Source organism: Neolamprologus multifasciatus, chromosome 17 (genome assembly GCF_963576455.1).
Source record: "Neolamprologus multifasciatus chromosome 17, fNeoMul1.2, whole genome shotgun sequence".
In the NCBI taxonomy this organism is placed as follows: Eukaryota; Metazoa; Chordata; class Actinopteri; order Cichliformes; family Cichlidae; genus Neolamprologus; species Neolamprologus multifasciatus.
In genome coordinates this window covers 38445150-38462221 of record NC_140455.1, presented here as the reverse complement: position 1 = coordinate 38462221, position 17072 = coordinate 38445150, and the positions used below count along the sequence as shown (strand labels likewise).

At 43.8% G+C, this 17072-nt stretch overlaps 1 protein-coding gene across 5 annotated transcripts; it reads right to left on the bottom strand.

Annotated features, from left to right (window-relative positions):
• Positions 1 to 5769: 5769 nt before the first annotated feature.
• Positions 5770 to 16791, bottom strand: tdrd5 (tudor domain containing 5). Of its 5 annotated transcripts, none has more exons than XM_085137065.1 (19): positions 16543 to 16785; positions 16145 to 16321; positions 15012 to 15255; positions 14722 to 14924; positions 14150 to 14456; positions 13812 to 13987; positions 13460 to 13543; positions 13161 to 13217; positions 12783 to 12945; positions 12457 to 12563; positions 12093 to 12295; positions 11789 to 11998; positions 11637 to 11703; positions 11251 to 11451; positions 11035 to 11169; positions 8005 to 8070; positions 7814 to 7921; positions 7528 to 7705; positions 5770 to 5986 (listed from the first exon to the last, which is right to left on the bottom strand). In XM_085137065.1, the coding sequence occupies exons 3-19, from the start codon at positions 15253 to 15255 to the stop codon at positions 5919 to 5921; spliced, it is 2577 nt and encodes an 858-aa protein (XP_084993191.1). In that variant the 5' UTR covers positions 16145 to 16321; positions 16543 to 16785; the 3' UTR covers positions 5770 to 5918. The 5 variants fall into 5 exon arrangements, with proteins under 5 accessions (XP_084993191.1, XP_084993193.1, XP_084993194.1 ...); XM_085137067.1 differs by having other exon boundaries at positions 16145 to 16206; positions 16565 to 16785; XM_085137068.1 differs by lacking the exon at positions 13161 to 13217 and having other exon boundaries at positions 16543 to 16791.
• Positions 16792 to 17072: the final 281 nt, after the last annotated feature.

Sequence of the window (17072 nt, the reverse complement as noted above, 5' to 3'; positions counted from 1 at the left end):
GTTGTTCTAGCACTTTGTATTTTTAAATTCCATTTCCCTCTTAAGTTATACCCACCTTCTCTTTCTATGAACAATTTACAGATTTCTTTTGGAAGCAATTTATTTCTTACTTGAACTGACTGCGTTACAGCACCCGCTGCTTGTTGAGAGTAAAAGCCATATGCGCTTTCACGTCTTTTTTTAGCGACTTTTCTTAGCAAAAAAGTCACTAGGGGGTCTGAAAACTCGCTAAATATAGCGACAAAGTCGCTAAGTTGCTAACACTGGGTGGAGCCAGACAGCGCCCCAATAGCTATCTAGTATTAGCTTAGCATGCTACCAAAAATGCTACTGGTGAATAAAGTTGGTATCAATGCACCAAAATGCCTGTAACTTTCAGTGTACATGCTAGTACTGCTTACAATAAAAATACATATTAACAGGTACCTCTGTGAGAGTGTTTTTACTAATGAGCATTATTTTCCTTTGCTGAGACAGCTACTGCGCAGCTATCTGGAACCTTAATGCAGTTGCAGTATTTGTCCACAAGGTGACTCAAACTATTCACAAAGCACGTTAATTTCGAGGAATTTCATTGTTAAGCTCTTTTTGAACTCACAAATATGAATAAACTGAAGCAACATTGTCAAGAAGAATATGGCAAAATTCCTCCACAACTGATAAACACTGGTAAAGTCACACAGGAAATGAGCACACCTTGTTTTTTGTTGAAGCAAGGAAAGCATAACATGCAGGAAACAGTCATGGATGGGCCCCCGCTGGTCTGTTTTCTGCTTCGGCCTTCCAACTCTCCCTGAGTCTAGGTTGCAGACCTCAGTCTCATCCTCAACCAGCACTCAAGGACCAGCTCCAACAACCAGTCTCTGCCAGACCGTTTGTTTCATTAGAGTGGTAATCAGGCTCCTTCAAGACTCCCCAGCAAGATTAGCCTCACATATCTGTGTGGCTGAAGTGTGGCTCACTCTTCCTGTTCCCTTTAAGCAGGTCCAGAGGTCACTGCATCTGCTCCTCTGAATGGCCAACCTCCTTTGACTCCATTTACAGGTGAAAACAAGTGAGACAAACAAGTAAGCCTCGTCACCTTGACTCACCTCTCTCAGTAACCCCTGCTTACATCTCGCCTACATGCTCATTGTTATTCAGTAAATCAGTCAAACTTTGAATTTTGTCTGCCTCGGGCCTTGCTCCAGAGCATCGGCGTAACTTTGTGCTGAACATTGGGGAGGGGGGGCTAAATTCCCAGATGATGAAACGTGCAACTACTTTGCTGGTAATACCTGAAATGAGTAAAGAAAATCAACAGCCTATTTATGCAAGATAATTCATAATTTTATTGGGGGAGGGGTTATATTGGTTGGGTCTGCAAATTACGCCCCTGCTTCAGAGTCTGCTTTGCTTTATTTTTCCAGTAAATAATGACATGATGTTAAATAATGTCATGTATTGTTGTTCATCTGATGCCTGGTAAGGATTAGATCATTTTTATTATGACCTGTTAAATAAAACAAAACTGACACAGAATCTTTTCTTTTATAAAAACCATGATTGTAAATCTCACATATTAGAAAAATAAAGGAGAAAATCATTTTTCTTTCCATGGAGAGGCTCAGTCTATGAAACTGGTCAAACTCTGGATGTAAAATGTGGAGACAGACATCTAAATTATCAACAACTTTGCCTTTGCTTGGTGTAATTACCGAACCGAAAGCCTGTGAAACAAAACAGTTTTCTTCAGCCGGTCTGGTTTGGGGGTTTTGCCTGTAAATCGAAGCCATCAGATCTTCATGTTCATTCAGCACAGGGATGCTGTGCTGCTGTCGGCTGCTAATTCAGCTGCAACCACATTACTCTCCTCCCTAATAAGGTTTACTGAGGGTCTGTCTTCCCAAGCTGCACCCTCCTCCACCCTCACAAACATCATAATGGAGCCTGACACACGCATGTGCCTTTGCTTTTTGCAGTGTGCTCTTGTTAATGAGTGTTGTGCGTGCGATTATGTGTGTACAGAAAGATTTCAGAGAGTCAAGGCAAATGTTTGTTTGAAATGTGTCATCAAATGCTGAGCTTCATGCAGAAAGCTGGATCGTGTTAGCAACGTTAAACTGGAGCTAATGTCTACAAAACCTGTATCATGGTTAACGGAGGTTCCACATCTGTGTTATTAAAGCAGAAAAGACTTGTGTGTGTGTTTAAATTATGTAGGTTAATAATTTCTCCTGATTTTGTTTGACTGAGATGAGCCCCTCTCATTAGGAGCCTTTTACAAGGATAATTTGGTAAGCCAGTAAAGGTCAGGAAGCCCAGCAGGATGCAGACAGTGATCAAGAACTCTACGCTCTGCGTTGACCTTCATACGTCTGGCCGCGTTTTGGCAGGCAAGCTCCAGCTTCTCCCCTCGGCTTCAGAAGGATACATGTGGTTCATTATTAGCTCATTTCCTGCTCTTGCTGAAAATCAAGTTCTGTGCAGTTAGCCAAGATGCAATTAATTTTATTGACACTATTGTCTTTGATCAGTGCAATGCCCTCACTTATAAGGATCGTTAATGTTAGAGATGATTTATCATCATTGCCCCTGTGCTAATCTTTTAGTCCTCAGTCATTTCTATGCATTGCTAAACACAGGTTTTGGGTGCTCTGCATTCAGAGTCATATAAAAAGCTGCACACAGGCACAGTCCAGATCCAAGGTTCCAAGTCGAGCTTCAACTTGCAACAAGAAGAAATGGGAGTGAGGCAAAACATTTTTTGAGCAATGTATTGAAAACAACGTTTAAACTGAAACAGGCTGTTTTACAGCTGATCAAAGGTTTAGGACCACTTTCCTTTAAAAGGCCAAATCTGTGCAAAAATGTGGATTCTTTGACATTTTCTGTCAGGCAGTCCCACTGTCATGATGCTCTGATGGCAAAGGAAAACAAAGCTTCCCTTGTTGAACGTGGTCGGGTTGTTGAACTGCATAAACAGGATCTCTCACAGCACGCCATCGCTGCTGAGGTGGGACGCAGTAAGACGGTCGTTTGATATTTCCTAAATGATCCTGAGGGTTATGGAACAAAAACTCAAGTGGAAGACCCAAAAAATGTCCCCAGCACTGAGCCGGAAGATCCAACTGGCTGTCCGTCGAGACACTGGACGATTCTCGACCCACATTAAGGCCATTACTGGTGCCGACTGCAGCCCCATAACCATCAGACGCCATCTGAGGCTGAAAGGCTTCAAGAACAAAGAAACGTCTCGTCTCCTTGAACGCCACAGAACTGACCGTTTGGACTTTGCTACAGAGCACCAAACATGGGACACTGAAAGGTGGAAGAAAGTTTTATTCTCTGAGGAGAACAAAAGTAACCTCGATGGTCCTGATGGTTTCCAACGTTACCAGCATGACAAGCAGATCCCACCTGAGGTGTTTTCTATGCGCCACAGGGGTGGGGGCTAAGGTCAAACTCTGGGACTCGCCACCATTTGACCTTAAAACTGAAGAAGCTTCTCGGATGAGAGGCTAAACGTCTTCAAGCAACTTAAAGAAGTCCAGACGCTTTTCTTTCCAAGCTCCTTAGGCTACAGTACACAATGCATGCAGGACAAGAGACTTCTTATAACCTCACTATTTTGGACCATCCTGCATGTTCCCCTGATATAAATCCAAGTGAGAACCTTTGGGGATGGACGACAAGGGAAGTTTACAGAAATGCACAACAGTTCCAGGCAGTAGATGTCCTTCATGCGGCCGTCTTCACCACTTGGAGAAATGTTCCCTCTCACCTCATGGAAACGCTGGCATCAAGCATCAATGTTTGAAGTGATCAACAATAACGGTGGAGCGACTCATCACTGAGTTCATGTTTAGAACTTATGTTTTGGGGGGTTTACGGGTGGGGGTTTTTTTTGGAGGTGTGGTCCTAAACTTTTGATCAGCTGTAAAACAACCTGTTTCAGTTTAAGTGTTATTTTCAATAAATTTCTCAAAAAATGTTTTGTCTGACTTGGAAGTAGACATATTGGATGCTTTGTGGGCCAATGGGTTGAAGAAGATTAAAGAATGCTCTGTTAATGCCAGACTACAACTTATACAGTTCAAGGTCCTTCATCGTTTGCATTTTTCTAAAACAAAGCTATGCAGCATTTTTCAGTCTATTTCGTCTTTGTGTGACAGATGCAAAGCAATGGATGGAACCCTTGGTCACCTTTTCTGGTCTTGCCCCACACTCAGGAGTTTACGTGAGATGAAGCTTGTTTGTATATTGAAGAGGTTCGTTATCGTTTGGCTGACACCCATTTTAAGTTTGTCAAAATCTGGGGCCCTTTTCTCAATCATATTAATGGGAATTTAACATAAACTTTAACCCATTTGACTGCACTTTGTGTTTGTGTGAAACTGCACCTCTGCCGGACCCTGATTCCTTCCTGGACATGTTTCCCACATCTTCTAGTCTTGGTGAACTCTCTGTTGCCCTGTCTAACCTCACACAGAAGATCGTCTTTTTTGGACATTGGTGTTTCTTTTTAACTTTTGATTTGTACTGGCTAACTGGTGTATTTTTATTTATTTATTTATTTTTTTCCTTTCCTGTTTGGGGTCTTTTTTTGTTGTGTTTGGTTTCTGTTTTTCCTTTTTTTTTTTCCTGTGCTTAAATGTTATTGTTTTTTAATCTTATGTCCTTTGTCTGGTGTGACATTATGTAACTTTGAACTTAAAATCTTATAAACATTTAAAAAAAAAAATGTTTTGTCTCACTCCCATTTCTTCTTGTTACACGTTGAAGCTCGACTTTGAACCTTGTTAAGATTCAACCGTGCAAAATAGGATTTTGGGGCCATTTCTTAAGTGGTCTTAAACTTTTGATTGGGACTGTTTGCATCTGTCTATATGACTCTGAATGCAGCAGCACCCAAAACCTGTGTTTTGTAATGAATAAGTGATCCTCATGAGTGAGGGCATTGCACTGAACTTGATTGATGACAAAACCAGTAAAGAGAAAAGCAGTGCAGGTGCAGAACTACAAGTCAAACAACACTGAAAAAACCGACAAGAGACATTTATGAACTAGTTTAGTGAGCTAACGTTTGCAAACTATTAAAAAAGTTCAGCCTCAGCAGACGTGGATCCTTCAGTGAATCCAACGAGAAAACAAGCTCCGTCTTAGCAGCTTAAAAATACCAAACAGCACCGTCTGAAACATCCAGTCTCTAAGGTGAATTGCATCCACTTTTATTTTGCTTCCTTCATAGCTGTAACAATCTCCACGATCATCATCTCGTCCAGCTCCAAGACATCTTAAAATATCCCCTACTTAACAAAACAAAGTGAAAATGTCACAGTTTGTGCTGTGGCAGGATGAAGGAGCCAAATGCAGGACTCAAACACAGAACAGTAAACTCAAAGCGGCAGCTTTATTCGCTGGGAAAAATAATCCGTAAAATAAACTCACAAAAATCTAAATAAAACTTGAACATGGAAACTGGAAACGAAGAACTAAACACTGGGAGACGAGAAAACACACAGCAAACAGGGAAGGACACGACAATGGACGGAGGAAAACGCAGGACTTAAATACACAGAGGGATAACGTGGGAATCGGACATGGCTGAGAGCAATCACGCATAACGAGATGTGGAGGAAGCAACACTAAGGACGTGAGACTATCAAAGTAAAACAGGAAGCAGGAGACGGGGAGTTGACAAGGAGAAATAAAGAACATTAAACCAAAAACACAAACGCTGGGTCGCCTGAACAACAAGGGTCAAATGAACAGAGTTCTCTAAAAATATTAAAGCAGTCCAAGCAATAACATTTATTTTTCCAAATAAAATTCCATCAGTCATGACATGTTTTTGTCTTTGTTCACAGTATTTAAAAAGCTTCAACTATGTAAGAAAAAAACAGCAACATGTGTTTACTGGCTGTGACGCTCTCAGCCTATCTGGACCCAAACAGAGGAAACGTGACGCCAGATTTCCGAGGGAACCGATGAGAAATGGGTCCATCTGGAAAACAAAGTCCGAGACCATTTCAGTGAATCATACGTTCTACACTTTAAGATAGAAAAACTCTTTAAAAAGGGAGAATTTCAATAAACAGGGCACGTCATCAGTAAGTCGCCCAACTTCAGTGTGACGTGTTTTTAGGATGCACTCAAACGCACCATCTAGCCTGTCGAGCTTTTTCTGCATGTTTGTAGATGTAGATAAATCCACCACTGTATTTATTCCTCCCCCCACTGCACGAGCGCCGGCGTGGTGGAGCGGCGGCGTATCGATGTCAGGGCAAACGCACAGAGAGCAGCTTGTTGGGTCAAATAGCTCTGGTAACAGGTCTAATTGAATCTATGTCAGGTTTTCACTGCAGCTACATCCACCATAGCAAGCAGCAGGGTGGAAATCAATACCCCCTCGCTCCATCCATGAACACACTAATTTCATTGAAGGCCATCCTGTGTGTGTGTGTGTGTGTGTGTGTGTGTGTGTGTGTGTGTGTGTAAGGGAGATGGAGTGAATGAGGTACATATGTAGGTTAATGAAGGTCACTGTTTAATCTCATTACAAGACGTGTGCAGGTGCAGGAGAGACGAGGCTTTTTTTGTGCAAATCAGGACCTTTGTTCCATAATGTTACTTTATAATGAGAACAAAATGTTAACTAATGCCGGGCTCACACTGTGCGATTTTTTCAGTCGCACCATTCAGCTCCTGCTCAAACTGCACGATTGACTCGCAGAGGTTAGAAGTTCGTAGGTCACGATGCTCTGATGTGACCCGAGTGCTCACACTGTGCGTCCATAAAATGAAGGTTATAACAGAAATTCTGTCGCTCGCTCTCCCTCTGTGTCTGTCACTCACACAGACAAACCACCACCATCAACTTTGCTAAATTGCTAATGAAAAACATGATCAGCTGTGATTGAGCAGCAACGTCTATCCAACTATTTTCACGGTTGTTGTGGTCGTGATAATTTGGTGAGGCCACATCGAAAAGGCTCGGATGAGCTTTCCAAAGTTCTACAAGTGCCTCCGTCGCTTGTGTCCAGATCACACGCTGCACCGCCGTGCTGCGCCGTCTTTTTCGCTGACATTTGTGTTTGCGCGTGCGCAGTGTGAGAAGCTGCGGCGACACCCTCACGACCAAGCGATTGATGATCGGGAGCTGGTCGTGAGGTGTTAACCGCTTCTCGTTACCCCGCGTATACTACACGATGCACAATGAAGGCCAAAATCGGGCCGATCGCCAAAACGGTCGCACGACTCAAAAATCGGCTCAAAATGGGCCAAAAATCGCAGAGTGTGAGGCCGGCATTATTGTTTCCAAAGACAAGTTCTTGCCACAAATGCAGCAGAACTATAATTCATTATGAGTAATGGGTGATGATGTAATCTAGCATTGACTGAAGTTCAGAATCACAAACAAAGCTTGAATCTCATCTCTACAGAAGTTATTTATATAAATGTGACGCAGTTACTCGGATCCAAGACTGCATTCGTTTGGTCACATGACTTATGTGCATATTGTGGGGTCAGTGTGTGCATCTGTACCCAGAGTACCATCCAGAATTTGACCCAGGGCAGCAGTGTGGAGGCTCAGGGTGCTGAGGATCAGAGGAGGTCTGGTCATGGAGGGGGCAGAAGCCTTAGGCTGGTGCAGCACCTCCTCTGGTCTCATGGAAGTGGGGTTAATGACGGGTGGAGCTGGTGGAGCAGTCGGACTCTGTGTCTGGGGAAAAAATTACATTTTCATTAACAGACTAAAAAACAACTCCCCCCCCGCAAAAAAATAAAATAAAATGCAATCGGTATATCGAATATTCTTCAGATGACTCACCGCGAGGTCAGCTGTGGTCATCTTGGTCTGAATGAGATCTGGAGGTGTCAGGGGGAAGGTGACGGTTTGGTCTTTCAGCAGAGCGTTGAACGGGTTTTTCTCCTTAGCCTGAACGAGTTGTAACAGGAAACAACAACCATCAGTCTTTTAACCTCAGTGGACAGATGAGGGTCAGAGCCAGGTGCTCATACCTGGATGTGAGGCACAACCTCGCTCTCCCAGATATACTCCAGGGTGGGCATTTCATCATCTTCAACCTGGTGCATCAAGACAAAGTACGTAGACCATAAATGTTCATTTACAGACACATTTGTAATTGAAAATAAAATCTATAACTGGAATTCAATTCAGTTTTATTCATACAATCACAACAACAGACTCAAGGGGCTTTGGTAAATGGCCTGTATTTGTATAGCGCTTTTACTAGTCCCCCCTAGGGACCCCAAAGCGCTTTACACACCCAGTCATCCACCCATTCACACACTGGTGGAGGCAGCTACAGTTGTAGCCACAGCTGCCCTGGGGCAGACTGACAGAAGCGAGGCTGCCATATCGCACCATCAGCCCTTCTGGCCAACACCAGTAGAAAGGTAGGTGAAGTGTCTTGCCCAAGGACACAACGACCAAGACTGTCCGAGCCGGGGCTCGAACCGGCAACCTTCCGATTACAAGGCGAACTCCCAACTCTTGCCCCATGAGCACTTTGGCGACAGTGGGAAGGAAAAACTCCCTTTTAACAGGAAGAAACCTCAGACAGAACCAGGCTCAGGGAGGGGCGGGGCCATCTGCTGCGACCGAGCTGTAATAACCGTACAGCTTACTGAATACGACTGTAGTGGAGGAAGGCCACAGAACGATCACCCTGCAGGAAAAAGAGGACCTACGTAACACTCCAAACAACACAGTTTCAATTTCTTAGGTTAGCTTCAACGCCGCTACCTGGTCTGTGTAACACTTCCGATCTCAGATTTTAGGAAAAGAGAACCTCTGAGCATCTCTTCACTTTGTAAACATCAACATCTGAGCAAGAATGCCTGCTCTCAGCCAAAGCCAAACAGGGAGCTCAGTGTGAGGATTGCTTCGATGAGCCACCTCATTAGTCCTGTAAAACTAGCTGGTTAATAAATGATGGGAAGAACGCCACACCTTTAACTTCAGTGTCTCTAATGTCACTAGCATATGAAAAATGTGTGTATAACATATAAAATATACAAAAATACCAGTCAAATGCTATTGACACGCTGTAACGCTGTCAAATCTTCTTCCCAGTATGTTCAGTTTAACAACTTGCTGCTCATTAACATAAGAGAATGACAATCTTGTAATACAATATCCATTAAACACTCACCGATTGGCTGCAGCCTTATTTATAGTGCAACAACAAGCCGTGACCTTCCAACAGCCCAGCTATACATTAAGCAGCGTTGACTGCAACTCTCCCTTCAGCGAGATGACATGTGTGTTTGAGCCAAGTGTGTACACCGAGTGTTTGTGTGTGTGTGTGTGTGTGTGTGCGCGCGCTGCAGCGGGCCTGCAGCAGTGGCAGTATGGCTGCAAAGATAAGCACTATGGACAGTGGAGAGTTAAAGCTTTACATGAATGTGAGAAATGAATGCAATGAGAGGCAAAGACTGCACTCGCAGATAACAGACAACAACAGCGTAAAGCTGCAAATCTATTTAAAAAAAACATTTAAATGACAATCCTGGGAGTATTTTGTTCTTTAACCCTTTAAGACCTACCATGGAACCAAGTCCGCCAGAGCTTATATTATATGTTTACATGCTGTGGAGCCATTTTTGGGAGCATTTCAAGTTGATATACATCAATACAACCATTACAGCCTACAATTTAATAATATGTCTGCATTAAGTGCATAGTAATTACATAAATTGCAAAAAAGTGCAATAAACTACCAAAAAATGTAAAATCGTTTTTGTTTTTTTAACATATATTTCTAGTTACAGAAATTTAAGAGGCTTATCCCTCAAAACTGTAAATACAAAAAAGTTGCACAAAATAGTTTCCCACCACAGGAAATTTATTTTGAGTGTCTTCATAGTTTTATTTTTGAAATACACCAATTTTTATACACTGCAGGAAAAACAAAAATAAATATTATAATGCAAATTTGCAAAAAAGCCGCATCTGCATCAAAATAAACTATTTCCAGCAGTGCAATATGAGTCCTAAGCATCCCAGAAACCACACAGAAAGTCATAAAGTCAAACATAACTTTTAAAAACACCAGTATAGGCTCATGAGGCCCTGATGGTAAAAAACTACATTTCCGCAAAATGACGTCACTTACGGTTTCGGGCAGGTCATGGAGGACATGCGATAGTTCGCGCTGATGGACGTAGGAAGTGTTACGAACAGCTGATCGGATCAGCAAAGCGTGTTTCTGGAATATTATGTTTTTGTTGCTGCAAGTGCTTTTTATGCAGTTTTTGCAAAACTATATGTGGAAGGAAACTGTGACCGAGGACAAGCTGATGGCATAAGATGTAAGTACAACTCCTCCGGTTTCATATGCAAAAAAAATTATTGCGCTAGCTCACGTGGTTGCAGAGCTACCGGGATTTAAAAATAGTTACGCAAAACGGAGCGTGCTGCTCTGACCGGTTTTAAAGGGTTAAGGACGCTGTACAAAGAGCAGCAGTCGTTTGGTGCTGAGCTTGAGTATCAGCGTTTAACGCTCTTTGGACGGGAAGTGCTCAGGAGGAAGAAATGAATCTTAATTAAGCTAATGAAGTTAGAAAGCTGAAGATGTTCCCAACTGATTAAAATTGAACACCTATAAATAACACAAATGTTAGACGTGGGTGCAAAACTCAACCTTATCCAACAGTCTGAAACGTTATTCTCTGCATAGCCGTGAACTTCTAATGCACCGCTCTGCGTTTTCTTTATCAGTTTACAATGAAGATCTATATTTATACAAAGAGAAAACACACTACATGAAGGCATCAACCACGTATGCAGATGAGGTGGTGTTGGAGGCTATCCCAGCTGAGGCCCAACATCAGCTAAATGCAGCTGTATACATGCGGATATACAACCATAATCTTTCTAACAGTTTTAAACTAATAAAAACATTTTTTAAAAACCCAATAATATTACCCACAAACATAAAATGACCTTTTGCCAAATCTAACAACGTCCCACGGGGCAAGAGCACTATAGCCCTGCACTATGTTTCTATGAGACCAGTGTGCTACCTTCAGTTTGTCCATTATGGACTCTTCAGAAGTGTCTCCTGGCTCTGGGGATGAAATCATTTCCTCCCTCACCTCTGGCAGGTCAGCCACCCCCTCTCCCAGGTAGAGACTCACTGGTGTGACCTGACAGCTATCCTGTTAAAAGAACGATAAACTGCTGATAAGATAACGATAAAATTATGATACCAAACCAGTGTTTGTGTGGGTGCCGCTCACTGCTGCAGAGGCTGCAGGGCTGCAGGGCGTCCCGTGGCCTTGGCTCAGCAGGACAGTGTGGATGTAGATGTCATCATCAGTATGTGTGTCACACAGGTAGAGCTGCAGCACGTCTCCACTGTAACAATCCAGAGCGCCCACCAGGGTGCGATCACTGCACAGTTTCTGGAAGTCGGCTGTTGCCTCAGGAGTCCAGCTGCCCTGCAGGAGACCGACCGCGACACTCATTTATGAATCCAAACCATAAGAGCTCTGAAAGCCAAAACATTCAATTAAACCATCACAAGATTGCTGAGACGCTGGCATTACCAAGGACTGGTGCTGGAGTCTACAGAAAGGCTTGTCTTTGTAAGGAAACTGAAAATTAAACTAAGGCACAGACTCACAGAGGTGGGTTTAATTCCAGCGAGTGAAGATGGGACAGCTTGTGCTGGAAGAACCGAATAAGTCGACCTGGGAAACAGCCAGATACATTTATCAAATATGCACACGTCTCTTTTAAATCATCCTTTTAACGAGAGCTTGCAGAGGCCCCTACTTGAGGAACTTGAGGTTGGCGGTTGGTACCACTGCCACATCACCAAAGTCCACATAGTACACCTCCACTTGAGTGGGGGAGATGACCTTATGGATCACCACCCGGTAGAACCACACTCCGTCAGGTGACACGCAGCAGACCTGACCCCGTCGAACAAATCTCTGGGGAAGGCGATAGCACTCCGACATCTGAGGGCAGGTGTAGCATCGTCTAGGAGACGAGAGGAGGAAAAAGATGGTACTGATCAGAGTAGGCACGGTTAAAGAGTCCGTACAGTAGCTGCTGCTGCTAACACATGCACCACCTCATCTCAAAGATCATGCTCTCCATAGCTCGGGCCTCCTCACTCTCGCTGAAGCGAATGTAGAAATATCCGGGTGACTCCACCCGCTCCACCAAGACTTCCACCAGCTCTCGAGCACAGTGGCGCGTCGGTGGTTTGAGAGGCTTACTTTGGAGGGCGTCGAGGGGCACAGCAGGGCTGAGATGCACCGGAATCGCAGAAATCTACAGACAAACACACAAAAGGCACTCGATAATATTTAGCTCCTCTTTATCATTTACAGACTTACAGGCTGTAAAGTGCAGAGTCATCACTTTTAATGTGCGTGCATCAAGCATCACTGATTACTTGCTATGATCAAAACACAAAAAATATGCTTTCAAACCATTTCCATGGGTGTGTTACTGGTAACCAGCTCGTTGTTCTCATCATCTGATGGTGGGACAATTGGAAACGTCTGATCATCATTAAAACTCTCGCTCTCTTTTGAGTCTAGAAACAGACACAAATACATTTCCTGCTTGGTTGAAAGTCATAACTGCACAAAGATGCTCCAACACCTGAAATCCACACGTGACTGTAATTAGTGACTTTACTGTGAACAAACATAAGGAAGAAAGATGTGGGTTAAACACTCATTTATATTCACAGTAACACTAAATAGTCATTACTCATGTAAGCGAAGCGAACGAGTCAATGACAAATACACACCTGGACGTGTATTCTCAGTATCATGTAGGGCCCTGATTATCCAGTCTTGTCCACTGCCTCCCTCTGCTGGTCTCAGGTGGAAAGTGTCACTCATGGCACCGACGAGTTCAGTGACGCTAACAAAGCCGCTCTGCTGCAGAGGCAAGTCCTCGCCAAAACACCTCTGGGAGGAAAGAAAGGAGGATATTTAAGAGTGTGCATCTTTTATTAATGTCTGCTGTGATCGTAGGCGACCTCCAGGGTGGGAGGAGCTAACCGTGTGTGTGTGACAGGTTGTTTCTATTAGTGATTAGGACCGCTCTGCTTCTAAAATCCTGGATCAGTTTGATGTTTAGAAAAGTCTCTGTTAACAACACAAACATGCAAACTTGTTTTTACCTTGTACTCAGCTGGCAGTTTGTGCACTGATAATCCGCCGTCCGTCTGACCTATGACCTGCAGAGTTGTCGACACGTTAATCATTTTCACGACATACTTTCTTTAACGTCTGTTGACCTCTTACGGTCATCTGTGATTAATACGGCGGTTTCAGAGCGACGACGGGCTGAGAGCGAGTCGTATACTCACGCGTCCTTTCCCCCACATACATGAAGTATAACAGCACTTGCAGACTTTACACTTGCGTGATTAAAACTGGGCTCAAACACATATGCTGATAAAGCGGTGCGAGGCCTCACCGCTCGTAGTTTGTCCTTCAGCTCCTGATTGATGGTGCCAGCAACTCCGTTCTCCAGGATCTGCTGACGAAGCCCCTCCTCCAGCTAACATCACATTTAAGAAGAAGAAAGAAACTGCACTTAACAGATACGAGGTATACCAAATAGGATATCTCACCATCTCACCATACTTGACAGGATTTAGTAACAGCACTATTTCTGATTTTTCTGCTGTAGTGTGCCTGAACAATTACACCACAAATGTTTGACCAAAACCAGAGTCTTTTATGCGCCACAGTTTCTCCAGTGAGAAGCAACGAAACATTAGACATTTCATATCTGAGATGGATTTCAGCTGCAAATGAAACCCAACCTTGAGGACATGGTTATCAAAGAGCTGAATCTCTGGGGAAAGCTGAGCTTTGGTTTCCTGGTTTTTCTCGTCCACCCCCGGCTCGCTATCGACAGTTCCCGGCTCACTACGGGCAGAATCCAAGGAATTCTGGGAAGATGTCTGGTTCAGAGATGTTGGTTTCTCTGGAGCTTCAGCTGAAGAGGACACAAAGGTGTTTCAAAATGCAGACTAGTGCAATAATACAAAGCCAAGTTTCTCAGATTCATTTCATTTACATGGCACCAAATCTAACAGTTAGAAGTGCAAAGAACAAACGGAGCGAAACAAAACTACAAGAAAAAGTCCAAATGACGAACCTGGAGGTGTTTTTGGCGTCTGAAGTTTGACATCTGGCCTTTCAGAATCTGGCCCGCATGTCCTCGGCAATGCTGGTTTTATCGGTCCAGCCCTCTTTGTTGAGGCGGGTAATTTGAGCAGTGGCCTAGGGATCATATGCTCCCTCAGGAACACAAGTGAGCCAAACCTGCTCTGGCTAATGACAACCAGATCTGCCGCTGCCCCCAACATCTCTCCAGTGGAGTAGAACCCATAGCTGCGAATGCAAAGCGGTCGTCCAAAGTAGCGCCAGAAACAAGCCTCCAAGTCGGATAACCTAATGGGACCCTGAGAGAGCGGCCGCATTATTACTCCACTGAGAAGAAAGAAAAGCCTGTCAGGTATCTTCTCTTCAAAATTCACGTTAACAGGCTAGACCTTATAAAGTGCAAAAAACACCAATAATCAATAATCTGTGCCCTCATTTTGCTCATGCTTCATTTGAATGATGCTGCGCTTATACCAAGCAAATAAACCAGCTGCAAAATCTACAGCAGGCTTTAAAAGCCCAGGTTATGATGGACACAAAACATTAAACACATTTCATTCATACTTGTGAGAGCAGTATTCGAAGCTCCGTCCTCAGCTGTGCAGGGATGGCTGGAGGAGCGGGACCTCTTCTTGGGAGGACCACATAGTGGGACACAGAATGAGTTGGTAAGTAGCGGGCACCTCCCCTGCTGCCCTTTTTGTTTGGCTTAGAGCGCTGCTTGGTCACCAGCTCCTCCATGCTGCGAGTGGTCTCGTGACCAACAGCTGCACGGGAGAGAGCGAGAATGTCAAATACTTAAACCTGTTTAAGAGTTCAAAGACAAGAGCGCTGATGCCTTAATGAGACACTACCTTTTAAGAATATGCTCCCATCTGGCCTGAACTTAATGGACACCACATCAGGCATCTCCTGACTCATATCCAAAATGTTCCTGAAGCCCAGGACTTTCAGGGGCATCGGATGGCCCAACATGGTGGCGTAGTCTCGCAGGAGCTCTTCCGGAGCTAAACCATTCTTGGATGAAATGAGCAAGGAGCGAACGTCCTTCTTCAGTTGAGCCAAAATGTTCTCATGGTTCATCTTACCTGAATACATCTGGAAAACACAGCAGCTGGAAGTCAAGAACCTGGCATAGAGGAGAACCGCTGACACCCTACCTTTCTCTACACACAAAACCACTTTACTAAATATGATTCCACAATTTAAGTGCGAAGGCAAACGCATGGCTTTATGTTTTTTGCGTTTAGGTCTACAGGCTTGCCTAAAACAGGCTAGCTTAAGTTAGCTCCTGCCTTTAATTAGCTGGAGTTAGCTCCTGCCTCTAATTAGCTGGAGTTAGCTCCTGCCTTTAATTAGCTGGAGTTAGCTCCTGCCTTTAATTAGCTTGAGTTAGCTCCTGCCTCTAATTAGCTGGAGTTAGCTCCTGCCTTTAATTAGCTGGAGTTAGCTCCTGCCTTTAATTAGCTGGAGTTAGCTCCTGCCTCTAATTAGCTGGAGTTAGCTCCTGCCTTTAATTAGCTGGAGTTAGCTCCTGCCTTTAATTAGCTGGAGTTAGCTCCTGCTTCTAATTAGCTGGAGTTAGCTCCTGCCTCTAATTAGCTGGAGTTAGCTCCTGCCTTTAATTAGCTGGAGTTAGCTCCTGCCTCTAATTAGCTGGAGTTAGCTCCTGCCTTTAATTAGCTGGAGTTAGCTCCTGCCTTTAATTAGCTGGAGTTAGCTCCTGCTTCTAATTAGCTGGAGTTAGCTCCTGCCTTTAATTAGCTGGAGTTAGCTCCTGCCTTTGATTAGCTGGAGTTAGCTCCTGCCTCTAATTAGCTGGAGTTAGCTCCTGCCTTGTGAACCAGAAACATAGAAGTCGCATGAGAACATTAATGCACAGTCTTAAAAAAAACTGTCTTGTCTTGTTTTAAAATGGTTCCAAAAGCATCTTTAGCCTAAGGTTTAGTTACCAAAAAGCATCAAAATGCTAACAGGACAGTCTCACCTGTCTGTAGCTGCGAGGGGCCAAACCTTCTCTCTCCGCACGCCTCTACCTAGCAGGACTTGCTAACGATACAAATTCAGTTGCCAAAGCAAAAAAAAACAAAACAAACAACAACAAAAAAAACCCCAACAACTTTAAATTCGAAGAAGCCGAAAGCCGTTTTAGTTAGCTGCCTAGCTAATAAATGTGGTGATATGTAGGTGTTCATGTAATAAGGTTTACCAGCAGGGGGCGCTGTATTTAAGAAAGCTCATGAATGCCTCCAGGGAGCACATAAAAGAAGACTGGTCTGTGGCGTGACAGGGTTTTTTGAATGGTGTCAATAAAATGTTTGGAGCAGTAGCTCGCAAGGCATAAGTGGATGCTGTGGTCTTTTTAACAAGCGCTACGAAGACAACACAATAAACTGTTACTCCTTACCTTGACACTGGTCCCACAACAACAAAGAAGAAGCACCGCACGTACAGGTGGGGCGCAGAGCACTTTGTCCCACCCACGTACCGAAACTGTCCACCACAGTTTGATTTACAAAAAGCCAAAAGACGTTTTTCCAGTTTTGTCATTTGTGAGACTCACAAGACGAATGGATGGGTTCATAGAGTAGAATAAAATGCCTTTTATTGTCACTATACACGTGTACAGTGAGATACAGAGCATCCCCACTCAGTGCAGACATGTGGGAAGAGAAAGGGCGGTGAGGTGCACGGCTCTGCAGCATATGAACCCTATTCAAAAATATAAAATGTAAAAATATACAAATAAATAGTCTTATATATTTACAGTGTGGGTTATTGTGGTTATTGTGGTGGTAGTCTGTGTATAGAGCGAAGTCCTTGGATTGGTGAGTGGATTGTCAGTGCATGTGTGAGTTCAGGGTGGTTATGGCCTTGAGTCTGATGCACCTGTAGCGCTTACCTGAGGGAAGCAG

What these genes read in the sequence shown, in the direction of transcription:
- tdrd5 (XM_085137064.1), bottom strand. Translation starts at nt 15,384, where the DNA reads ATGCGTTTGCCTTCGCACTTAAATTGTGGAATCATATTTAGTAAAGTG. An exon ending in GACGCCAAAAACACCTCCAG is followed by an intron (nt 13,988 to 14,149) that starts GTTCGTCATTTG and finishes TGTCCTCTTCAG; the next exon opens with CTGAAGCTCCAGAGAAACCA. An exon ending in TACTGAGAATACACGTCCAG is followed by an intron (nt 12,564 to 12,782) that starts GTGTGTATTTGT and finishes GTCTGTTTCTAG; the next exon opens with ACTCAAAAGAGAGCGAGAGT.